The sequence below is a fragment of the Scyliorhinus canicula genome, chromosome 8 (genome assembly GCF_902713615.1).
Source record: "Scyliorhinus canicula chromosome 8, sScyCan1.1, whole genome shotgun sequence".
In the NCBI taxonomy this organism is placed as follows: domain Eukaryota; kingdom Metazoa; phylum Chordata; class Chondrichthyes; order Carcharhiniformes; family Scyliorhinidae; genus Scyliorhinus; species Scyliorhinus canicula.
In genome coordinates this window covers 39,439,396-39,466,480 of record NC_052153.1, presented here as the reverse complement: position 1 = coordinate 39,466,480, position 27,085 = coordinate 39,439,396, and the positions used below count along the sequence as shown (strand labels likewise).

The 27,085-nt window shown below is 45.6% G+C and overlaps 1 protein-coding gene across 3 annotated transcripts in view; it reads left to right on the top strand.

The window, feature by feature from the left end:
• Positions 1–27,085, top strand: part of LOC119970184 (ephrin type-A receptor 5-like) — a 430,626-nt gene that overhangs the window by 354,750 nt on the left and 48,791 nt on the right. For all 3 annotated transcript variants that reach the window (XM_038804402.1, XM_038804401.1, XM_038804403.1), the window contains exons 10-12: positions 10,469–10,594; positions 10,694–10,879; positions 25,685–25,746. In XM_038804402.1, coding sequence (XP_038660330.1) covers positions 10,469–10,594; positions 10,694–10,879; positions 25,685–25,746 — 374 coding nt within the window. The remainder of the gene's footprint in view (positions 1–10,468; positions 10,595–10,693; positions 10,880–25,684; positions 25,747–27,085) is intronic.

Below are 27,085 nucleotides of genomic sequence, written 5' to 3'. Positions count from 1 at the left end.
TGGGTGCAGGAGCAAAGGGATTTGAGTACATATCATCGAATCATAGAATTTACAGTGCAGAAGGAGGCCATTTGGCCCATCGAGTCTGCACTGGCCCTTACAAAGAGCACCCTACTGAAGCACCCTATTCCTGTAACCCAGTAACCCCCACTTAACATTTTTTGGACACGAAGGGCAACTTAGCATGACCAATCTACCTAACCCGCACATCTTTGGACTGTGGGAGGAAACCAGAGCAGCCAAAGGAGACCCACGCAGACACGGGGAGAATGTGCAGACTCCGCACAGACAATGACCCAGCCGGGAATCGACCCTGGAGCTGTGAAGCAATTGTGCTGACCACTATGCTACCATGCTGCCCTTAAATGTGCATAAGTCATTGAGGTTGGAAGGATAGGTTGAGAGAGGGTTAATAAAACATACAATATCCTAGGCTTTATTAATAGGGAGATAGAGTACAAGTGGAAGAAGGTTATGGTAAACTTCTATAAAACACTGGTTTGGCTTCAACATTGAAACGTAGGAAATAAGAACAGGAATAGGCCATTTGATCCGCTCGAGGTGACTCCGCCATTAAATCTGATCATGCCTGATCTTCCACCTCAATACCATTCTTTCCATATCCCTTAACATCATTGATAACTAGAAATCTATCCATCTCGGTCTTGAATATAATCAACGACTGAGTCTCCACAGCCCTCTGGGGCAGAGAATTCCAAAGATTCAGCACCTTCTGCGTGAAGAAATTCTTTCCCATCTTGGTTCTGAATGGCCTACTCCTGATTCTGAGACTGTCCCTTGGTTCCAACACCTGAGCTTGAGGAAATATCCTTCCTAAATCTACCCTGTTGAGCAATGTAAAAATGTTGTATTTCTCAATGAGGTCACCTTCCATCCTTCGAAAGTCCAGAGAATACAGGCCCAGGCTCCTTTTTATTTTTTAAATATATTTTATTGAGGCATTTATATATTAATCACAAATCAAATCAAGCCAACAGGGGTACAAATAATCAACTCAACAAAATACCCCTCCCAACCCGCCCCCACTTCCCAACTCCCCTGCCTCCCCATTTTAACCGCCCGCCTCCCCACTGCTGACACATTAACTTTTCTCGAAGAAGTCGATACACGGCTGCCATCTCCAGGCAAACCCTTCCACCGAGCCCCTCTAGGCGAGCTTTATTTTTTTTAACCTGTGAAACTCCGCCAGATCGCTCAGTCACACCCCGTTTTCAGGGTCTCTGAGTCCCCCCATTCCAACAATATCCGTATCCAGGCTACCAGGAAGGCAAAGGCCAAGACATCAGCGTCTTTCGCCCCCTGGATACCCAGGTCTTCTGACACTCCAAAGATCGCCACCTCTGGACTCAGGACCACCCTCACCTTCAGGACCTCCGACATCGGCAAACCCCTGCCAGAACCCCACAAGCTTTGGACCTGCACAAAAGATGTGGACATGATTCACGGGCCCACCTGCACACGGCCCACACCTGTCCTCCACTCCTTCAAAAAACCTGCTCATCCGGGCCACTGTCATATGTGCCTTGTGTACCACCTTAAACTGGATGAGGTTAAGCCTAGCAGATGACAGTGATGCATTCACTCTCTTCAGGGCACCCTCCCACAACAAAGCCTCCAACTCCCTACCCAACTCTTCCTCCCACTTGCGCTTCACTACCCCTATCGGGGCTCCCTCCCAGTCCATCAGTTCCTTGTAAATTTCCGACACCTTCCCCTCCCCTCCCCTCTTCTTGACACCATCTTGTCCTGTAGCCCCTGGGGCGGCAGGTGAAGAAAGGACGGTGCCTGCCTCCGAACAAAGTCCTTCATCTGCAAATACCGGAACCCATTCCCGACGGGCAGCTCTAATCCCTCCTCCAACATCTCCAGGCTTGGAAAGCCGCTGTAAATGAACAGATCCCCAAACCGCTCAATCCCTGCCCGATGCCACCCCCGAAACCCCCCATCCAACACCCCTCCCTCCCGGAGCAAACCTAGGATTCCTGCAAATCGGTGTTAAACCAAGGTCCTCTCCAGCCCCAGATGCTGCCACCACTGTTCCCACACCCTGAGGGCCGCCAGCACCACCGGGCTTATGGAGTACCCGGCCGCTGAGATCAGCAGAGGCGCCGTTAACAGCATTTTTACAAGAGGCTGCCTTCATCCGCTCCCATACCGACCTCTTCCCCCACTACAAACTTCCGCACCACAGCCATGTTCGCAGCCCCCCCACCCCCACCAACCCCGCTCCAGCAGCACCTTCTTTGCTCGCTTGGGCTTTACCCGCCCAAACAAACCTTGAAATCACGGCGTTCACCCTCCTAAAAAAAGCCTTGGGAATAAAAATCGGGAGTTTCTGGAACACAAACAAGATCCTCGGGAGGACCGTCATCTTCACCGATTGCACCCGTCCCGCCAATGACAGCAGGGGCTCATCCCACCTTCTAAAATCTCCCTCCATTTGTTCCACCAGCCGAGCCAAATTTAGTTTATGAGCTGCTCCCACCCCTGCGCCATCTGATTGCCCAAGTACCGAAAGTTCCCCCCACCACCCTAAATGGCAACTCCGCCAACCTCTTCTCCTGCCCCCTCGTCTGGATCGGAAAGACCTCGCTCTTCCACATGTTCAATTTATACCCCGAGAACCATCCAGATTCCTCCAAAATCCTCATAATCCCCCCAATACCTTCCAATGGGTCCGAAAGATAAAGCAGCAAGTCATCCACATACAGCGAGACCCTCTGCTCCACCCTCCCCGTACTACCCCTTGCCAATCCCGTGACGCTCTCAGTCCCATTGCCAGTGGCCTATAGACAAGGCAAAGAGCCAGACTCCTCTTTAGACATTCCCGCCATCCCAGAGTTCAGTCTGGTGAACCAATGTTGGACTCCCTCTGTAGCAATTATACCCTTCCTTGGGTAAGGAGGCATTCAAGAGGGAATTGGATTATTCTCTGAAGGGGAAGAATGTACAGGGTTATGGTGAGAAGGCAAGGGAGTGACATTAGGCACATTGCTCGTTTGAAGAGGCAGCACAGGCACAATGGGCTGAGTGGCTTCCTTTGCAGTTTAACAAGTCTGTGATGTGAATATAACAGCGAGGATGAGACTTTTTGATATATATAACTAATCTGGTCTTGAGTAGGGGAATGCAATATTGAAGTTTGTAACTGATGCAAAACATGGCAGTGCAGTAAATAGTGAATAAGATGATAGTGAACTTCAGGCGTAGACAAATTGGTGAAATCTGTAGATACATGGCAGATGAAATTTAGTGTGAGGCGATGCACTTTGGAAGAAACAACATTGAGAGGCAGTTTTATCCAAATGATATAATTTTGAAGGAGGAAGGGTTGTAAGGGCAGAGGAGGTTGGAGATGTAAATCCACCAATCTGTGAAGGTGGCAGGATAAACTGCTACGGCAGTAAATCACTTATCTGGGATATTTAGCTTATTAAATAGGCGTTTAAGCACAAAAACAGGGAAGCTATGCTAAACCCAAGTAATTGGTTCGGCCTCAAGTACAGTATTGTACACCACACTTGAGGAAGGAAAACAAGGACTTGGAGAGATTGCAGAGCATTAATTGTATGTTAATTGGAGACAGATGGTGAGCTTTAACTAGGGATTCATCTGTGCTCATAAAATCGCCTGTAGCTGTGGGTTGGGAGGTGCTTGCTTGTAATCTGCAACATTGTAAATGAATGCATGTGAAAGTGTAAAACTTGGCTTTAGTTATATCCTTTACCAACTGGCTTTCTGGAATATGACACTGAGGAGGAGGTTTACCAGGAAACCAGGGATAATGAATTTTATATCAAAAGACACTGGGAAAGCTAGGATTGTTCTCCTTCAGTGAAGGGAAGACCTAACAGATATCAAAATGAGGGCGATCATGATGGATCAAATAGGGTGAAATTGTTTCCTCTGGCAAGTAGATCACTAAATCATGGAATTGAAATCATTGACAAAAGAACTAGAGAAGTCATGATGAGAAATCGTATTAATGTCTTATGAAGAAAGATTGAGGGAGTGAGGGCTTTTCTCGCTGGAGCGAATAAGTACGAGAGGTGACTTGATAGAGGTGTACAAGGTGATGAGAGGCATGGATAGAGTGAATAGCCAAAGACTTTTCCCCAGGGCGGAAATGGCTGTCACGAGGGGACATAGTTTTTTTAAGGTGACTGGAGAAAGGTACAGGGAAGATGTCAGAGGTAGGTTCTTTACACAGAGAATGGTGGGTGCATGGAATGCACTGCCAGCAGAGGTGGTGGAGTCAGAGTCATTAGCGACATTTAAAGGACAGCAGTAAATTGAAGGGGTGTAGGTTAGGTTGATCTTAGATTAGGATAAATAGTCAGCACCACATCGTGGGCTGAAGCGCCTGTACTGTTCTATGTTCCAAATACTTTTCACTGTTAAGGTTTGAAATCTGAAAGGGTGCTTTGATTGGATAACTCATGAATTTTCAAATGGCAATTGGACATGTACATGAAGAGATCCAATTTGTAGGTTTCTGGGCAGAACACTGTGGTGTGGAACTATATTGGGCAGGTCTTTCAAAGAGATAGCACAGTCATAAAGGGCCAAATAGCACTTTTTGCTGTAAGATTCCATGATTCTTTGAAGGTATTAGTTAGGTCACAGTTGGACTATTGCATCCAGTTCTCAACACCACATTATGAATAAATATTTGAGCCATGAAAAAAGCATGTGGCGAATATTCACAAGGATGATGCCAGAAATGAGAGGTGAAAATTGGAACAAAACATCTGGGTCTTCTTTCACAGAAATAAGAAATTAATGGTCAGGTCACAGTGACCAATTTTTACACATCTGTGGTAAAGAAAATCTGTGTAAAACTGTCTACTGGGTATCTATTACCTGATTATAATCTGGATTTTTCACCAGGAGAGTTATTAGAAGATTAGATGCTTTGCCACAAGGATCATTTGAGCGGAGACTACAGCATGCCATTTGAATGATTTAATTTTCTATGAATCAAATGGGAATTAAATACAATTTTTAAAAAATGTATGCAGGAAAGATGATTCGAACAAGAGCTCCAGTTGAAGAGCCAGCATTAGCTCAAGTATGGTGCACTGAATAGGCCCCTTCTATGCTATCCTTTTTTTAAAAAATAATTGAGTACCCAATTAATTTTTTCCAATTAAGGGGCAATTTAGCGTGGCCAATTCGCCTAGCCTGCACATCTTTGGGTTGTGGGGGTGAAACCCACGCAAACACGGGAAGAATGTGCAAACTCCACACGGAGAGTGACCCAGAGCCAGGATCGAACCTGGGACCTCTGGGAGGCCGTGATGGAGCAGTGCTATCCACTGTGCCCCCGTCTTGCCCTCTTCTATGCTATCCTTATTATGATTCTATGATGAGTAAAACATGTTAATTTATTTGAATTTAAATGTATTTAAATGTAAGAGTAAAGAGAACCAAGTGTAAGGAATATATAGTGACCAACATACACTGAACTATTTAAAAAATACAGGGCGCAATTCAGCGATCCCATTGCGCCCAGCGCAGATGTGGGCGAATGGGTGAATCCCGCATGGGCCCCTGAACGGGCTCCACACCAGGTGCCGGGCCGTTTGCGAGTCACCCGACTCACTCCACCCGCTGTGATCTCGATCTCACCCCCGCTGGGGGAGAGATCCAGATGTGAATGTTTTAAACAAGATTTGCAGCTCATTTTAATACCCGGACCGCAGATTTAAGCTGGTGCCCGATTCTTACCAGTCGTGCATGGGAGACCTCGCCAGGGTGCCATTTAGTACTGGTCTGTAAAAACATGGACCAGGTGTAATGGCACCCGGAGGATCCCCCAGGCCATTGGAGACCCCCGGGTGGTCGGGCACAGGAACTAGCACACAGGCACCATCGCACTGCCAGCCTGGTACTGCCAGGGTCCCCAGGTAGTACTGTCAGGGTACCAGGGTCACTGCCAGGGTGTCATGCTGACAGTGTCAAGGTGCCCAGGTGCCAGGGTGGCACTGCCAGGGGTCAGAACCGGGGGGAGATGCCTCGCCAATTTACAGGGGGAAAGTGTGAAGGTTTTCATAGAATTTGCAGTGCAGAAGGAGGCCATTCAGCCCATCAAGTCTGCACCGGCTCTTGGAAAGAGCACCCTACCCAAGGTCAAAACCTCTACCCTATCACTAGTAACCCCACCCAACACTAAGGGCAATTTTGGACACTAAGGGCAATTTATCATGGCCAATCGACCTAACCTGCACATCTTTGGACTATGGGAGGAAACCGGAGCATCCGGAGGAAACCAACGCACACACGGGGAGGATGTGCAGACTCCACACAGACAGTGACCCAAGCCGGAATCGAACCTGGGACCCTGGAGCTGTGAAGCAATTGTGCTATACACAATGCTACCGTGCTGACCCCCACAAAGCTACCGTGCTGCCCTCCTCAAGATTGGGGGAGTGAGGGGAGGGGTTCAAAAGAACAGGGGCTGGGGGGGGAGAGATCGGGGCTGCTGTTCAAATGGCGCCCTAATCTGCCACTAGCAGGAAATCATTCTTAAGTGTGGGCACGCCGGAGAGATTCTCCCTGAGGCCAAAGAAACCAGCAAAGTGCCATCGGATAGTGGGATGTTTCTCGGTACTGCAGCTGCATGAAGCACTCCGTTAAACATGCCACTCAGCAGATTTTAATTGCAGTCCGCTGAATCATGCTCACGGTCTCTCAAATAATTAATAAAATCAAATATTGTCTAATTATTGCATGAAGGGAGTCAAATTATTATAGCAAGATTAACCAACTCTTGGGGTGGGATGTTCACTCCGGCGATCAATTCCGGTCCCATGCATGGGTGGGAAATCCCGTTGATAACCGCAGGAACGGTAGATCCCGCTGGCAGGCTACCTCCATCGCCGAGAAACACGGTGGTTGGAAAATCCAGCCCTATATATCAGCACTGACCTAAAGTAACTTTAATTTACAAGTGTCTAATGCTTACACTGGCTAGAAATGAGGAACCTATTAAGTTCTGCAATACTGCTATCTCTTTCTTGACAACAATTTCATAACGCTCTCAAATCATTTTCATAAAATGTTATGATACACTGAAAATGTGATGAAAATTACATTATGCGTAGTTTATTCTTTGAATAGTATCATGACAATTAGTTGATTTGAACAAACATGGTAAAGTAGAACCATAAAATCCCTACAGTGCAGAATTTAGCCCATTGAGTCTGCACAGACCCTCCGAAAGAGCACCCTACCTAGGCACACTCCGCTGCCCTTAGCCCCATAACCCCACTTAACCTACACATCTTTGGACACCAAGGGACAATAAGCATGACTAGTCCCCCGAACCTGCACTTCTTTGAACTGTGGGAGGAAACCGGAGCATCCGGAGGAAACAAACACAGACAGCGGCCTGGTATGTGGAAAATCATGGTATGTGGATGCATCCCAATGCCCCGGGTACCTCGCGAATCTGCACAGAGTGAAACTAGCTATCTTGCTCTAATATGCAGAATTGCCAAAATGTGATCCTGCCCACAATGGGCGAGATTTATCTCGCAATGTCTCATGAGATCACATTGGACCTCGCGAAGCGTTGCAAGCCGGGTAGATCCCGGAAGCGAGGTCTCCCAGCTTTTATCAACCACGTTACGCCGCAGCGAGCTGTGGGTGAGCAGCATTCAGCACTGGTCGCCACAAACAGGAACGACAATTGTGGAAGTCTCCCAGGGTTCGGAGGTCCCCAACTTCATGCCCTTTGGGCAGCATGATACACATGGCTAAATGCGCTCGCCGCAACTTTGTCACCAATTAGTTGAATCATGCCCTCAATCTCCCAAACGGAGAATTTTGCCCAGTGAATTTATTAATATCACCACAGAGAGCCAACATTTACACGATCCACCTTCAGCCCACTATAATGTTTAGTTCAGCTCAAACTTTGCTGCCCTATCCTATCCCATTCATCCATTACATCTATGTTTGCTGACCTACATTGGCTCGCAGTGCTTCAAATTTAAAATTCTCATTCTCTGTATTTAAATTCCTTGTGGCTTTGGCCCATCATGACTCTGTGAACTCCAAAATGGTAAACCTGTGAGAGCCCTGCATTCCCTTAACTTTGGTCCCTTGTGTGTTCCCACTATCAGCCATTTAGGTGCTAAATTCTGGAGTTCCTCCTTTTAATTTCTTCACGTCTCCTTTGAGTCACTTAAACTATCATAATTTTGAAAATGAAAAATGAAATGAAAATTGCTTATTGTCACGAGTAGGCTTCAATTAAGTTAATGTGAAAAGCCGCTAGTCGCCACATTCCGGCGCCTGTCCGGGGAGGCTGGTACGGGAACCGTGCTGCTGGCCTGCCTTGGTCTGCTTTAAAAGCCAGCGATTTAGCCGAGTGAGCTAAACCAGCCCCTAAATGAAAATCGCTTATTGTCACAGGTAGGCTTCAAATGAAGTTACTGTGAAAAGCCCCTAGTCGCCACATTCCGGCACCTGTGCGGGGAGGCTGGTACGGGAATTGAACCGTGTTGCTGGCCTGCCTTGGTCTGCTTTCAAAGCCAACAACTTAGCCCTGTGCTAAACCAGCCTTTTATTACCATTATTGGTAATTTTGTTACCATTCTTGGTAATTTTGTTACCATTCATTCTATATGACTCGTTTGTGTATGTTCTATAGCAATCTACAAAAAACTTTTTAATCACTCCATCTAATCTCTCTTTCTATAATCTTGGCCCATTTCAATCCGGTTATGCATCTTTGATGTGTCTTTGGATGTGTGCATTAATATATGAATGCGGTTGATTTTACTAGTAAGAAGTAGTAGATAACAACAAGCCTTTAAATAACATGCGGATTTTAGCTGGGAAAGAAAGAGAGGTGAGCTGTACCACAGTTTTAAGATTGTGGTAAAGAATGAGCAAAGGAGATGATGTAATGAGTCTTGATTTAAATGCAGTGATGTAGGGGGATGAAAATGCATGTTTGGATGGTTTGTTTGAAGTCCACAGAAACTGTGAAATAGAAATAATTCAAAATGTGCCAGAAGAAGAAGCTGGAGCTGAGAGAATTCGAAGGAACTTGGATTTTCTAAACATGTTTTGATGGCTTTAAAGTGTGAGGGCTTTGCTCAAAATGAAACTCTTAGGCCGGGGTTCTCCGACCCCACGGCGGGTCGGCGAATCTCCGGGACAGCGCAAAAATTGCGCAACACCGCCCCAACACTGGCTCACCAATTCTCCGGCGCTGATTCTTGGGAGCCCACGGGATCGCCGCCACGCCAGTCGGGGGCCGCTGAAAGGCCCACCCCCATCCCCGGCGATTCTCCAGGCCTCAATGGGCCAAGTACCCGCCGAGTTTGGCTGAGTCCCGCCGGCGTGGGTTACGTATGGTCCCACCCGACGGGACCTCAGAGTTCTGTCTGCGGGGGTCTTCCTGGGGGGGGGGCCTCTGTGGCGGGCCCTTTAGGGCTCTGCCATATTGCCCGGGGGCCGACGTGGAGACGGACACCCACGTACTTGCACAAACTCGCGCCGGTCGTGGCTGGCATGCGCGAGCTCACGCCGGCCGTGGCGCGTCGGCTTTCGGGTGCCGGAGCTGCAGACACCACTCCGGCGCCGTACTAGCCCCCAAGGAAGGGGTGGATACCTGCCATTTGAGTCCCGTTGACGCCTGAGTGGCTCGTGCCACTTTTCACGCCGGTGTCAAAAGTTGCCGTGGGATTGGAGAATCCCGGCCTCTAGATGCAAAATAAAGAAAACAGGCCCAACACTTGTGATGCCTCTGTCCCTTTTATGTTGCCCAGATATTCCTCGGGCTTCTTCTACTGTATGTGGATAATATGCGACTTAGGTATAGAAATCTCATGCTGATGAGACAGTGCCAACATCTCCCTCATTTCAGTTTCCTGTGTCTCTGCTTGCTGGAGTCCCTTGATGGTACTCGACCTGCTGAGCTCTGAGAAGTGCTTAGATGCAAACATTTGGAACCCGCCAGATGGCAGGGCAAGCAGTTTGTGCATCTGAACTGAAGGTTTTCTAGCTTCTGTTTAGTAGCCAGAAGACCCTAAGAGTAATGGCTAATAAGACTGCTGCAGGCATTACAGGCCTGTTCCGACCATTGATTTTGTTAGTTATTACATGTGGTTATGGCAATGTCTGAAAATGAAAAGGTAGAGTTTGGGCCTGGTCAGAAAAGAATGCACGTGTGCCTGTGATGGTGAGTGGGAAGCCCCAAAGAGACTAGTAACCCTTAAACTGTAGAGAATTATGCTGAGAAAATGTGATTGCGAATATTGGATCAAGATAAACCATTCATATGGATTTGAGCTGCATTAGAAATATTAGAACCAGAAAAGAAAATCCTTGTAATATAACAGTTAAAAGGAAATATAAATTGTGTAATCATGTTCCTGAAAAATTACACAATATTATACTAATATCTTCATAATTTATTCTCATTAAACAGTTAAATTGCCAGGTATAAGAACATACATTGATCCTCATACCTATGAAGACCCAAGTCAAGCCGTTCATGAGTTTGCCAAGGAAATAGATGCATCATGCATCACTATTGAAAGAGTCATTGGTGCAGGTGGGTTGAATGATAAGAATCCTTGTTGCTTTCTTAAGTCCTGGGCTGCCACAGTAAATCAAGTCACCAAAAATTATTACGTCTTATTTCTCATTCAAGGTGAGTTTGGCGAGGTGTGCAGTGGGCGTTTGAAGTTACCTGGAAAGAGAGAATTCGCAGTGGCTATCAAAACCCTAAAAGCTGGTTACACAGAGAAGCAGCGCAGGGATTTCCTCGGAGAAGCAAGCATAATGGGGCAATTTGATCATCCCAACATCATCCACCTTGAAGGGGTGGTCACTAAAAGTACGTAACTTTCTATACGTAGTCTCCCAAATAAATAAGTCAGACACAGTACTATAAAATCGCAACTTGTGGAGCTATTACCATGTCTAGGAATGCAAATCATAAATCATAATTTTCTAAACATATTTGGATTCAGAACTTTAATTTATTTTAAAAGCAGCACCATGCATTCTGCATAAGTATATTAGATTTATAATAAAGTATGCATCTACATAACCTGTATTATTGTTTATATTAAACTTGGTTCTGAAAAGGCATTTTAGATGTGAGAATTATGAATATTTTTCAATAAAGTACTGGTTAGCTTGTTAACACTGTATCTGTGTTTCACATTGCTTAACTTCATAAAACCAAGAAATCAATTACTGCATCAGATTTGTGCATATGCGCCGTTCAGTTTTCTCTCAAAGAAAAGGGGCTGGATTCTCCGGAGAATCGGCGGGGGCGGGAATCACGCCGTTCCGGTCGGCGGGCCCCCCCGGCGATTCTCCGGCCCGCGATGGGCCGAAGTCCCGCTGCTGTAATGCCTGTCCCGCCGGCGTGAATCAAACCACCTCCCTTACCGGCGGGACGATCTGGCCCCGGGGGGTGCCCCCACGGTGGCCTGGCCTGCGTTCGGGACCCACTGATCGGCGGGCGGGCCTGTGCCGTGGGGGCACTCTTTTCCTTCCATGTCGGCCATAGCCTCCGTGATGCTCGACGCGGAAATAACCCCCTCCCCTGCGCATGGGCGGGGATGACGTCAGCAGCCGCTGACACTCCAGTGTATGCGCAGACGTCCACCGGCCGGCGAAGTCCCTTCGGCCCCGGCTGGCGTGTGTCAAAGGCCTTCCACACCAGCCAGTGGGACGGGAACCACTCCGCCGCGGGCCTAGCCTTAAGCTGAGGGCTTGGCCCCTAAAGGTGCGGAGAAATCCGCACCTTTGGGGTGGCCCGACGCCGGAGTGGTTCACGCCACTCCATCCCGCTGGGACCCGGGTCGGGGAGAATCCAGCCAAGAAGTTTAGGACTAGACCCCTACATCTTGTAGAATGGCATTACTATACCAGAATACCCATGTTCTAATTATCAATATGATATCCAGACCTATAATTATTTTTTTAGGAATAAACCTCAAATTCAGACTATATTTTAAATGTTCTGGTTAATTTTGGAGCGTACCTCCGACACTACATCCCAGCTGTTAACATATGCACCTTTCTTTTAGTCAATAAATAAGAAAGAATTTTCATTCAGATAGCCCAGCCTAATAGAATATTCTTCACATGAAACCGAACATAAAGCATAACTGTCCACAGCTTGTCAATAAAATATTCAAGGCTGACAGCAGAATATTTACCGATACATTTCACACTAGATAATACTGTTTAACTTCCAGTGTTCCTAAATAGTCAATTGGTCACATTGTTTCTTGGTTCAGTGGCATTACCAGTTTAGCAATTCTTATGTTTTCAGATTGCATTTGCAATATGAAAATTGTTGTCCTCAAACTGTTCTTCACCAGTAACCTGTGCTAACAAGCATGACTGAACACCTATACGACATTCATGTTGGGCAACCATGTTAGTCACAATCATATGCTGTGAGGTGCTAATTATATCCAACATTTCTGCAACATTGATCAACTAATTTGTAATTCTACGTCAATACTCAACTCTATGTTTTCCAATGATGTTACTAACCATTAATTGCTTGTAAAGCATTTTGGAAAAATGACACTACCGGAGAATGTTTTCTTCAAATAGACGCAGTGAAACAACTTGGGAATATGGAAAATTACATTATGTTTTCAAGCAATACTTTTTGAATTTTAAGGTGTTTGTGAATAATGTGTGAATTGTTGTTGTTGTAAAAATAAAATCTGCTTGACTTCCTGTGTTGTTAGCTTCGGCTCTATGCATTTTGTTAACTGATGAGGACATGTCAGTGACTGATGACTCATTTTTTTTCACAGGCTAATCTTTTGTCTGTATCTGATCTTTGACTTACAGTCTTAGGACATTACCATTCTGCATCATAATGAAAAAAATGTTCGATGCCGTTGAGCAATTTCTCGACTCCGCAAAGCGGACTTGGGAGAAAGTACTCCAAATGGTCGGATTTTCACTCTGGGGGTGAGGGGTGGGTGACAACTGGAGTTTGACACTCAACCCCTGGAAAGAATTTGCAGGCAGCCACAGGGGCGAGCAACTACCAAAGCCATCTGGTTACAAAGCCTGTCTTGGTGCTCTGGGACTGCCAAAAAAAGCAGTACAACCAAAAACATCTCCCACCCCTCACACACAATGTCCATTCATGCCAACTCATGCCACCTCATATCCCCTCCATCCAACGGCCCCTCACACACTCTATGCCATCCTATTTCCATTTTACACACATCCATGACCTCTAATACCCCAATGTTAACAAATACCCCTCTAACTACCCTCCATGGCCCCTCATACCCTCTATACCAATGGGATGCCAACCTGTGAATTCAATGCATCCTACTGACCCTTTAATACCAAATTAATGCTAATTCATTCCCATCTATGCCACCCAACGAACAACTTTTAACATTACATTCTATACATCATCCAGTGCCCATGTTGGGCAGACCTCAGGAGCCATGGTGAGATGAAATAAGTTCTATGAATCTATTACAGACTTCACTATATTTCAATAAACATATTCATTGACAACACCCCATTTACTCCAATTAAATCCCTTCAAGTACTTAATCCATTCTAAACACAAAAATATGTATTCTTGGCTCCACAAGTCAGATATCCCTCTTTCTAATCACTTAGAGCTTTAAATCAATTTACAGCCCCCCAAGTAGCAGTCAAACAGAAGTAATACTACAGTGAAAGCACCCAGGCTTATGCCAAAAAAAATCTAGTGAAATTGCATGCATGTGTTTTTTCAACTGCAGGCTTACTGTTTGTTTCCCAGGAATAAAAGAATGATCAGGAATAAAAGAATGACTAGGGTAAGAGTAGGGCCAGTCAAGGACAGTGGTGGGAAGTTGTGTGTGGAGGCTGAGGAGATAAGCGAGATACTAAATGAATACTTTTCGTCAGTATTCACTCAAGAAAAAGATAATATTGTGGAGGAGAATGCTGAGACCCAGGCTAATAGAATAGATGGCATTGAGGTGTGTAGGGAAGAAGTGTTGGCAATTCTGGACAAGGTGAAAATAGATAAGTCCCCGGGGCCGGATGGGATTTATCCTAGGATTCTCTGGGAAGCCAGGGAAGAGATTGCTGAGCCTTTGGCTTTGATTTTTAGGTCATCATTGGCTACAGGAATAGTGCCAGAGGACTGGAGGATCGCAAATGTGGTCCCTTTGTTCAAGAAGGGGAGTAGAGATAACCCCAGTAACTATAGGCCGGTGAGCCTAACGTCTGTGGTGGGTAAAGTCTTGGAGAGGATTATAAAAGATACGATTTATAATCATCTAGATAGGAATAATATGATTAGGGACAGTCAGCATGGTTTTGTGAAGGGTAGGTCATGCCTCACAAACCTTATCGAGTTCTTTGAGAAGGTGACTGAACAGGTAGACGAGGGTAGAGCAGTTGATGTGGTGTATATGGATTTCAGTAAAGCGTTTGATAAGGTTCCCCATGGTCGGCTATTGCAGAAAATACGGAGGCTGGGGATTGAGGGTGATTTAGAGATGTGGATCAGAAATTGGCTAGTTGAAAGAAGACAGAGAGTGGTAGTTGATGGGAAATGTTCAGAATGGAGTTCAGTTATGAGTGGCGTACCACAAGGATCTGTTCTGGGGCCGTTGCTGTTTGTCATTTTTATAAATTACCTAGAGGAGGGCGCAGAAGGATGGGTGAGTAAATTTGCAGACGACACTAAAGTCGGTGGAGTTGTAGACAGTGCGGAAGGATGTTGCAGGTTACAGAGGGACATAGATAAGCTGCAGAGCTGGGCTGAGAGGTGGCAAATGGAGTTTAATGTGGAGAAGTGTGAGGTGATTCACTTTGGAAAGAATAACAGGAATGCGGAATATTTGGCTAATGGTAAAATTCTTGGTAGTGTGGATGAGCAGAGGGATCTCGGTGTCCATGTACATAGATCCCTGAAAGTTGCCACCCAGGTTGATAGGGTTGTGAAGAAGGCCTATGGTGTGTTGGCCTTTATTGGTAGAGGGATTGAGTTCCGGAGCCATGAGGTCATGTTGCAGTTGTACAAAACTCTAGTGCGGCCGCATTTGGAGTATTGCGTACAGTTCTGGTTGCCTCATTATAGGAAGGACGTGGAAGCTTTGGAACGGGTGCAGAGGAGATTTACCAAGATGTTGCCTGGTATGGAGGGAAAATCTTATGAGGAAAGGCTGATGGACTTGAGGTTGTTTTCGTTAGAGAGAAGAAGGTTAAGAGGTGACTTAATAGAGGCATACAAAATGATCAGAGGGTTAGATAGGGTGGACAGCGAGAGCCTTCTCCCGCGGATGGAGGTGGCTAGCACGAGGGGACATAGCCTTAAATTGAGGGGTAATAGATATAGGACAGAGGTCAGAGGTGGGTTTTTTACGCAAAGAGTGGTGAGGCCGTGGAATGCCCTACCTGCAACAGTAGTGAACTCGCCAACATTGAGGGCATTTAAAAATTTATTGGATAAGCATATGGATGATAAGGGCATAGTGTAGGTTCGATGGCCTTTAGATTTTTTCCATGTCGGTGCAACATCGAGGGCCGAAGGGCCTGTACTGCGCTGTATCGTTCTATGTTCTATATAAAGGACAGAAGATTTAAATGATTTGACAGCTTGCTAGTCCCACACACCTTTCCACTTTTTGGACACATTCATGTCAACTCTTAACAAACCCAATTGGGTACCTGACCTCTCCCATTGGGGATATCTTACCTCTCCAAAGAACTCTAATTGGTTCAGATCTTTTCCTCAAATGTGATGGGATTCAGCGTTGGCTGAAGCTGAAATCGTGATTGGGCAGAGAATAGGTTCCAACGACAAAATTGCAACAGGCGCCGATTTGACGCCAAATCGCGATTCACTGTCACTCGACTGCGGCATCAATGCGGTATGGAACGCACATACAGGAGGCACCGTTTGCATATCATTAGCGGGCCTGATCCGGTATTCTCTGGGGCCTCTTCGATGCACCGCCTCTGATGGTCCGAGTTCCCGACGGTACGGTTCACTTGTACTTTTAAAAATTGCAAAACCGGCATCGTGGCTGCTGAGGGAGATAGAGAGGTTATGCAAAGTGTCCAAATAGCCATAGTTTTCTGACAGTTGTGCCGCTGGCTTGGGGGCTTCTGCCAGAGCCAGGGGGAGTAGCGGGGTGTGGCCAAGAAGTGGGCTGTGGGGTCAGGGTGGATGGATTCATGCATTCATGCAACTGCACACACTACTGATAGCCCACTGTGAATGTAGGGCGACAGGTTGCATGGGTGTCCCTCTAGGCCACCCCCCTCAAATGTCCTCTGGCCCCATCTGGCCCATCAGCCGTGTGGGCATGTTCCAGCACAACTAGGGCCAGTTTGTTGGCTGGGATGGTGTGTGTGGGGATTGTAATGTGTATATGCGGCTGCAGCTTGTCAGCCTCCTGAGTGGATTGGATTGGATTTGTTTATTGTCACATGTACCTAGGTACAGTGAAAAGTATTTTTCTGCAACCAGCTCAACAGATCGTTAAGTACATGGGAAGAAAAGGGAAGAATAGAAAATGCATAATAGGGCAACAGAAGATATACAATGTAACATACAGGGTGTAGTGTTATTGTGGTCGGCCCATAAGAGGGTCATTTAGGAGTCTGGAACAGCGGGGAAGAAGCTGTTTTTGAGTCTGTTTGTGCGTGTTCTCAGACTTCTGTATCTCCTGCCCGATGGAAGAAGTTGGAAGAGTGAGTAGGCCGGGTGGGAGGGATCTTTGATTATGCTGCCCACTTTCCCCAGGCAGCGGGAGGTGTAATGGAGTCAATGGATGGGAGGCAGGTTCGTGTGATGGACTGAACTGTGTTCACAACTCTCTGAAGTTTCTTGCGGTCCTGAGCCGAGCAGTTGTCATACCAGGCTGTGATGCAGCCAAATAGGATGCTTTATATGGTGCATCTGTAAAAGCTGGTCAAAGTTAATGTGGACATGCCGAATTTCCTTAGCTTCCTGAGGAAATATAGGCGCTGTTGTGCTTTCTTGGTGGTAGCGTCAGCGTGGGTGGAGCAGGACAGATATTTGGAGATGTGCACCCCTAGGAATTTGAAACTGCTAACCATCTCCACCTCAGCTGATGCTGAGAGGTGCGTACAGTACTTTGCTTCCTGAAGTCAATAACCAGCTCTTTAGTTTTGCTGGCATTGAGGGAGAGATTGTTGTCGCTGCACCACTCCACTAGGTTCTCTATCTCCCTCCTGTATTCTGACTCGTCGTTATTCGAGATCCGGCCCACAATGGTCTTATCATCAGCAAACGTGTAGATGGGGTTGGAACCACATTTTGCCACGCAGTCGTGTGTGTACAGGGAGTAGAGTAGGGGGCTACATACACAGCCTTGCAAGGTCCCGGTATTGAGGACTATTGTGGAGGAGGTGTTGTTGTTCATTCTTACTGATTGTGGTCTGTGGGTCAGAAAAGTTGAGGATCCAGTTGCAGAGTGGGGAGCCAAGTCCTAGGTTTTGGAACGAAAGAGGAAATGCTGGAAAATCTCAGCAGGTCTGGCAGCATCTGTAGGGAGAGAAAAGAGCTAACGTTTCGTGTCTGATGACTCTTTGTCAAAGCTAACAGACAGAGAAAGTGGGAAGTATTTATACTGTGGAGTGAGAATGAAAGATGAGTCATAGTCACAGAAACCCAGGGAAACCCGGTGCGAATGGCCACAGAAACCAAGGGAAAAGAGTGCTAATGGCATTCCCCATAGAGGACAAAAGATGTGAAAGGTCAAACAGCAGAGAAACTAACGTCAGAGGATGAACTGTAGACGTGGGGGGAGGGGAAGCGGGAAGCAAGGAGGAGAAAGGTGAAGGAAAGGTGGATAAGATTGGGTGGAGGGGAATTAAATATATATTAAGAAAGAAAGAAATGGTAAAAGACAGTTAAAAAGAAATGAAAATAAATGGGTCGAGGTGGGGTAGAGCTGATCATCTGAAGTTGTTGAATTCGACGTTCAGGCCGGAAGGCTGTAGCGTGCCTAACCGGAAGATGAGATGTTGTTCCTACAGTTTGCGTTGTGCTTCACTGAAACATTGCAGCAGCATTGTTAAAATGGCAAGCAACAGGAAGGTCAGGGTTCTGAATGCGCACAGACCGAAGATGGTCAGCAAAACAATCACCAAGTCTGCATTTGGTCTCTCCGATATAGAGGAGACCACTTTGGGAGTAGCGAATGCAGTAGACCAAATTGGAAGAGATGCAAGTGAAATGCTGCTTAACCTGGAATGGTTTCTGTGGCCATTAGCACTGGTTTCCCTGGGTTTCTGTGGCTATGACTCATCTTTCATTCTCACTCCACAGTATAAATACTTCCCACTTTCTCTGTCTGTTAGCTTTGACAAAGAGTCATCGGACGAGAAACGTTAGCTCTTTTCTCTCCCTACAGATGCTGCCAGACCTGTTTAGATTTTCCAGTATTTTCTCTTTCGTTTCAGATTCCAGTATCCGCAGTAATTTGCTTTTATCCTAGGTTTTGGAGCTTTGATATGAGCTTGGCTGTGATTATGGTGTTGAAGGCGGAGCTGTAGTCAATAAATAGGAGTCTGATGCAGGAGTCCGTGTTGTCCTTGATGCTGTAGGGATGAGTGTAGGGCCAGGGAAATGGCGTCTGCTGTGGACCGGTTGCGGCGGTATGCGAATTGCAGTGGATCAAGGTGTTCTGGGAGTATGGAGGTGATGCGCTTCATGACCAACCTCTCGAAGCACCTCATTCGGACTGAGTGTCAATCACGGACCCGGCAAATCCCGCACCATTTTTCATTGGAACCAGTTATGTTCCACATGGCGCTGGTGCTAGCCCCTCCACAGTAACTGAATCATAGTTAGAACATACAATCTATTGTATTCGGCCCATCGAGTCTGCACCGACGCACTTAAGCCGTCACTTCCACCCTATCCCAGTAACCCCTCCTAACCCCTTTTTTGGACACTAAGGGCAATTTAGCATGGCCAATCCAAATAATCTGCATGTCTTTGTACTGTGGGAGGAGACCGGAGCACCTGGAGGAAACCCATGCAGACACGGGGAGAACGTGCAGACTCCGCACAGACAGTGACCCAGCGGGGAATCGAACCCGGACCCCTGCTGCTGTGAAGCCACAATGCTAGCCACTGTGCTACCATGCTGCCCAATCGGTCCAGGTTCAGCATCAGTTTTGCTCTTGTGCAAGTTCACGTATTCTGCGTTGGCGTCAACACTTAAGTGTCAGAAATTAAGAAACCCGCCCCATGGTTCTGAAACTTTGATGACCAGAATTGCTTTTGAGTGAAGCCTTTTACCCCCTTATTAATCAGACTCAGCTTGTACTGCCCTTTGAGGAAAACATTTCCAAACATTCATTACCCCCTGAGAGAATTTCTTTTCCTCATCAGTCTTCAATTATTTTGTCACGTTTGAAATAAATAAATGAGTGATCCCTCATTTTTAAACAGTGACCCCGAGTTTTGGATTCTCCCAGAGGTGGAAACATGGGGTGGGATTCTCCGCCCCGCCGCGCCACATTTCAGATTCACCCCGCTGGCGGGAATCTCCGTTTCGCCGGCCAGTCAGTGGGGTTTGACATTGTGGGGCAGCCCCACGCCGTAAGAAAACCGCCAGGCTGCCGGCAAAACGGAGCATCCAGCCCATGCTCTCCAAGTCCACCCTGCCAAGATTCCTCAAAATTTTAAAGGTTTCAATCAGTGTGCCTGCGAAACCCTGCCGGTTGACATTGGGGCAGCAGGGTAGCATGGTGGTTAGCATAAATGCTTCACAGCTCCAGGGTCCCAGGTTCGATTCCCGGCTGGGTCACTGTCTGTGTGGAGTCTGCACGTCCTCCCCCTGTGTGCGTGGGTTTCCTCCGGGTGCTCCGGTTTCCTCCCACAGTCCAAAGACGTGCGGGTTAGGTGGATTGGCCATGCTAAATTGCCTGTAGTGTCCTAATAAAAGTAAGGGGGGGGGTGTTGGGTTACGGGTATAGGGTGGATACGTGGGTTTGAGTAGGGTGATCATGGCTCGGCACAACATTGAGGGCCGAAGGGCCTGTTCTGTGCTGTACTGTTCTATGTTTGACAGAAACAGGAACCATGCATGACAGCACCTCGTGGGCTCTCGTCGGCCATTAGAGACCACAGCTGTTTTGGGACAGTGAAGAGTGGTACCCTGGCACTGTCCTGGAACTTGGACATCATGGCACTGCTACCAGAGCACCTTGGTAGTACCACCTGGATACCCCTGCAGTGCCACCCTGGTGGCACTTCCAGGGTTCCGGGGCACTCCTAGGGTTCCAAGCTGGTTCCATGGTGCCTGGCTGGCACTGCCAGGATTCAGGCCAAGGAGGTCTTGCTCGTGGGATGGGGGCAGTTCCAGGACGAGAGTGGGGTGTTCCAGGGGCCTCGGGAAGGTTGCAGGATGAAAGGGATGGCAATAAAGCCGGGGGGGGGGCATGAGTGGGGGAGAAGATCGAGGCTGCTGGTTTAAATAACACCCTGACCTGCGGGGAGCTCAGTTCGCCAGGAGGAAATCACTAAAATGTCGCCTCAGTAGGGAGAAATTCCCTGAGGCTAAAACAAACGGCAAAGTGCTGTTGAACCGGGATGTTTTTCAGCGCTGCAAACAACGAGAGACACCCCGCAAAAGGGCAGCACGGTAGCATTGTGGTTAGCACAATTGCTTCACAGCTCCAGGGTCCCAGATTCGATTCCGGCTTGGGTCACTGTCTGTGCGGAGTCTGCACATCCTCCCAGTGTGTGCGTGGGTTTCCTCCGGGTACTCCGGTTTCCTCCCACAGTCCAAAGATGTGCGGGTTAGGTGGATTGGCCATGATAAATTACCCTTAGTGTCCACAATTGCCCTTAGTGTTGGGTGGGGTTACTGGGTTATTGGGATAGGGTGGAGGTGTTGACCTTGGGTAGGGTGCTCTTTCCAAGAGCCGGTGCAGACTCGATGGGCCAAATGGCCTCCTTCTGCACTGTAAATTCTATGATTAAATTCTATGATAAAACACAGCCAAAAGCGGACTTTAACATTTGTCTATTGAATCATGCCCTATATTAGCTTTCCTAATTACTTGCCCTTGTATGTAGACCCTTTGTGATTCATTCACCAGGGCACCTACTCTGAATCTCGGGCCTCTGCAATCTCTCACCATTGAGTTAAAACGTTTTTTATTCTTTCTGCCCAGAATGGACAATTTCACATTTGTCCACATTACACTCAATTTGCCAGATCTTTGCCCACTCACTTAACCCATCCATGTCTCTTTGTAACCTCCTTTTCTCCTCTTCACAACTTACTTTTCTGCCTATCTTTGTGTCAGCAAATTTAACAACCCCACCTTTAGCTCTGAGGAAGAGGCATAGAGGCTCAACACATTAACTCTTTTCTCTCTCCACAGATGCCGCTAGACCTGCTGAGATTCTCCAGCATTTTCAGTTTTTATTTATTAGACTTTTAGTACCTGGGCAGCATGGTGGCACGGTGGTTAGCATTGCTGCCTACGGTGCTGAGGACCTGGGTTCGAATCCCGGCCCTGGGTCACTGTCTGTGTGGAGTTTGCACATTCTCCCCGTGTTTGCGTGGGTTTCACCCCCACAAACCCCCACAAACCAAAAGATGTGCAGGATAGGTGGATTGGCCATGCTAAATTGCCCCTTAATTGGAAAAAATAATTGGGCACTCTAAATTTATTTTTAAAAAATAATAAATATTAGACTTTTATTACCTTTATCCAAGTCATTTATGCAAGTTGTAAAACGTTGAGGCACCAGCACTGATGCTTGTGCATACCACTCATTACATCCTTCTAATCAACATAAGATCGATTTATGCCAACTTTCTATTTCCTGTTAGCTTGCCGATCTTCTGTCCATGCTAGTATGTTGCCCCTTACATCATGAGCTTTTAGTTTCTGCAATAACTTTAGATGTGGCACTTTATCACAGAACCTTTACAGTATAAAAGGAGGCTGTTCGGCCCATTAAGTCTGCACTGACTTGCTGAAAGAACATTCTACTTAATCCCATTCCCCCTGTAACCTTACACATTCTTTCTTTTCAGATAGAAATCCAATTCTTTTTAGAATACCTCGATCAAACCTGCCTCCATCACCCTCTCTGGAATTTTGTTCCAGATTCCAACCACCCTCTGTTGTCTGGAAATCTAAGTATAGTACATCCAATAGTTCCCCTTTATCCACAGCATGTGACTCCTTCAATGAACTCCAATTAATTGGTCAAACATGATTTCCCTTTCGCTATGTTGACTCTGCCTGATTGCCTTGAATTTTTCCAAGTACCTGCTGTACCATCTTTAATAATTGCTTCCACACAGAACCTGAGACAGTGTTGCAATCAAATACGATAGTTTTGAATGTTCTCAGAAAGACAATACCGAGCTTTGCTTATTCACTTCCCAGTTTTGCATACATGTTAAATAATGTTATTGTGAAATTCTTAATACCTAATATGCTTATTCAGAGAGATAGATTTATTAAAACTTGATCCAAGGAGAGTAAAGTCTAAATTGTTACTATGTCGTGAAGCACATTAACATTAAAACAAATTTAGATGTAAGTCAATTAATAAACGACTCGCTAAAAGTTGCTCATCCATAATTAAATGTTAAGGATAACGACTCTCTTCATCACTTCTATCATAGTCTGTTATCTGTGGTTTAGTCAACTCAAAAGTATAGTTGACATGAGTTTTCATGTACATTATTTTTGGAAAATTAATTATTGAAAAAATTTGCTTTAGGCAACATACATGTTACCCAGGCTGCATTTTTCAAAATATAACAATTCTAATGACATTCCATGTTGTTTTGCTATATATCACACACATAATTACTCTTTTTTTGTAATATATCATTATATTAATTTTGAAGCCTAATCAAACAAATTGAGCTGCAATGAAGTGCAGAATAGGAATATAATTCCCACCAATTAATTGATTACCTATTAATTTAGTTATTGTGACTTTTCTCTTGCTTTCTGGGACAACATCTCACTCCCAATAATAATCTTTATTGTCACAAGTAGGTTTACATTAACACTGCTATGAAGATACTGCCAAAAACAAAAAAATCCTCGTCGCCACATTCTGGCGCCTGTTTGGGTACACGGAGGGATAATTCAGAATGTCCAAGTTACCTAACAGCACGTCTTTCGGGACATCGCTTTTAAGTCTTTGACATTACTAAAATTGTGTCATAATGTTGATAGGATGAAATAATCAATTTTCTCTTCAAACAGTAGGCTTGTCATTACTACTATGAATACATTTGCTACTGCCAACTTGAGATAGCTATGGTTACAGTGATATAAAAGAGCAAAGGAAGATAAAGGCATGCAATAAATGTACATGTATTAAGTGGATCTGGCTAGGTAAATTGTTTTATTGAAGTAATTGCCCCATTATATGTTCAAATCTTAAATTTGTGTATACTTACTGTGAAACTTTACTTTAGAAATTATTACATCAACATTTATTTTAGGAACTACCTATTTAAACATGTCGCACTGTAATTACACTCTCCCACCAGTAGTAGCAATACAATGGGCGCGATTCTCCACTGCCCACGACGGGTCGGAGAATAGCGGGAGGGCCTTCCCGACAATTTTCGCGCCCTCCCGCTATTCTCCCCCCCCCCCCCTTCGCGGCCGCCCCACGACATGAATCGCTGCTCGCCGTTTTTTACGGCGAGCAGCGATTCTCCCCAGGCCGATGGGCCGAGTTCCCAGGCCTTTACGGCCGTTTTCACGAACGCGATCACACCTGCTCTCACCGTTCGTGAAAACGGCCACAAAGTGCCGTCCCGGGCAACCATGGCACCGATTGGCACGGCTGCACCACGGCCGTGCCAAGGGTGGCATGGGCCTGCGATCGGTGGGCACCGATCGCGGGCAGCGGGTCCGAGACCCACGCACTATTTGTTTTTCTGCCGCCCCGCAGGATCAGTCCGCGGGGCGGCTGAGGGGCATGACGGCCCGCGCATGTTGACGCGTCTGCGTGATGACGTAATCCGCGCATGCACAGGTTGGAGCCGTCCAACCCGCGCATGCGCGGCTGATGTGATCGTGCGCATCAGCCGGCGTGGCGCTTGGCGCGCGCACTTAGCGACGGTCACTAAGCCCGCGATGCAGTGCTTCACGGGGCCCCGTTGCTAGCCCCGCCCCGGGGGGGGGAGAATCGGGTCCTGGGAGGGGGCGCGGAGGCTGCCATGAAACACGGCCAGTTTCACGGCAGCCTTTACGACTCGCCGCATTTGCGTAGAATCGCGCCCAATGTCTCAGTTTTACATCTCCTAGCTCCTGCCCCTGTACCACAGAGAAACGCTTACGTGCCAACTATTTATTTTTCTATGTTCCCCAAGTTGTCATACATTTTGCTATTTAATTCTTGGTAATGTAAAAATAACAACAGAACATATGACTTCAAAATGCTAAGTACCAAGCATGATACCTCCATTCATATTCAAAATGTCAAGTGAATTGCTATCCCAGGTTTTATTATTCTCCAATCCTGTAATTCTACTTCACCTGAAGGCGACATTTAGACTCATATGAAATGCCGAAGGGGAATTAAGTGGCATGTACTTCATATTTGCCTCATTAATCTGGGAAAGTAATTAGTTTGGCCAAATTAATTTTTCATTTACTGGAAACACGAATTATGTTTTTATTGTGAAGTATAGGAGTAGATAAACTTCATCAGCGACCTAAGTATAATGGCCGCTCACAGGAAACACCAATTCAAATGTAAATCTGCCATTATTTTTATTATTGGGATCTTCATCAGCATTGCTATTGCCCATCTATTTGAAGGTTGAAAGCATTAAAGGTGAACCAGGGAGTGTGGAATTTCAGTCATATGTAGGTAAACAGGGTAAGTGGCTCCCTTCCCTGAAGGGGATTAATGAATCATTTTTTTTCCAACAAACCACATGGTCATTTTCTAGTGCGATTCCCCAAGTTATGAATCAAAACACACAACTTGTCATTGTGGCATTCTCAGTCTCTCTGAGTTGCTCGTTCAGTGCCGTAACTATTGGGCTACAGTATGCTCAATGACCTAAATGTTAATGCTAGAATGAAGGTACACTCCAGAACCCAATCGTAAACCAATTCTCAGGTAATGTGGTGGAAAGGATAATTGACTTCTTAAAGCATTTATTTGCCTCCTTTTATGAACTCTAGCAAATAAAGTAGATGAGAACAGAAAGGGTGAATGCTGATCAATTATATCAATAAAATGTAATTAATGAAAACAATACAATCCTTAAATTCACAAACATTTACTGAATCAATGCAAACTAATAACAAACCAATGGGATAATCTGAATAAATTGATGGACTTGGGAAAAAAATAAGGAATAAAATATAATTTTAAAAATTGATAAACTTGGCTGCATTACTCCTGTTGTGATATCTTTCCTTTGTGTGAAATTATAGGCCTGATTTGTGATCTGATGGTCCCAATGGGGTGCACCACTCACAGGGAGTGAATCTTGGGAAACTAGTTTTCTATCAATTAAAATTAACAGATGGAAAACATAGACTACATGCTGAAAGTTTCTCAGCATTTGCTCCTCCAATCACATTTTCTGTGTACCTAATGTTTCTATAGCAACTTTAATGTATTTTCTATATATATTTTTAGGCAAACCAGTCATGATAGTGACTGAATATATGGAGAATGGCTCTCTTGATAGTTTTTTAAAGGTGAGTTTTTTGACATTTCAGAAATCAAGTAATAAATCAATGTGCAATTTAATGTTTTAATTGTTTCCTTATGAATTATTAATGGAGAGGAAGTGATATATTTTCATAACATATAAATGCTTTTAAATTTTATAAAATCTGTGCAGTGGGATTCAGGTTATAAGTTAGTGTTCCTAGTGTGCAACCTTGCTTTCCAGGATGGGAGACCAAGCACTGTGGCAGCAGCCCCAATTCATAACATTCCTACTATTCTGGTCCTTAACATTAATAACCAGATCATTGGACCAGCCACATTGACCTCTGGGCCCAATTGTCCATTCTGTCCTGATGTTACAAACCTCTCCATAATGGATAACATTTTGTGCAATCTCTCCCAGTATTAACATGTATATTTAAATTGCATCAGAATTTTTAAAAAAATGTTCAGCAAATATTCGATCATTGGTACAAGGTAATGGTTTCTATTTTTGTTAAAGACATTCATGATGTTAAATGAAATTAAGCTACAAATTGAAAACACTATAATTATTTCAAACCAAATCTTGAAAAGCAGACTGGTGGATGCTGTCGCGTGTATACTGGCAGAGGAAAGCCCACTAGCGCATATTGAAAAATCACCAATTAATAGAGGAATGTGGCAACTTACTCTTTTGACAATGTTTGTCAATTCCGCTGGAAAGTTGCCGCTGGCTCCAGTTCAGTAAAGATGTCCCAAAAAGGGGCAGAAAAGACAAGCTATTTTGTTGCCCATGTCTGGCCCATATGACTGTGGCTGATCTTTAACAGCATAGAATAGAAATTAAAGCAGAGTGCTAGCTTGAATGCATAGTTAATAAGTAGTACGACTGAACTTGTTTGGGTAGAGTGCCAGTTTAGATTGAGGAGGAAGGATTCTAGGTTGAGATGGAAGGATTCTAGGTTGAGATGGAAGGAGGAAAGGGGGAGCGCTGGTATGAAATAGAAGGACTGGAGGAGGACAGAGTGCCCCTTGAAGGTATGAGTTGGATTGGGTAGATTGTCGCTGAGAGCTGAGGCAGAGGGAGGTTAGAAATGGGAGAATGAGTATTGAGGTAATGTTTGTCTGATTAGCCTGTTGAAAATCCAAAGGTCACTTTGTTTTTTCCTTTCTTTAGCGTGAAAATCCATTAATTGTGAAGGAGAGAAAGATTTAAAATGAAAATAATTTTGCATCACTATTATTGTCAAAATCTAATTTCTCACAGAGGAGCCTACCTCCAGAGCCCTCGCTCTCTCCCCCCCCCCACACACACACACACACAAATACCCCATTATCTTGTGCTTTCAACATTTGGATTTTCTCGTTCCGGCTTTCATGTCA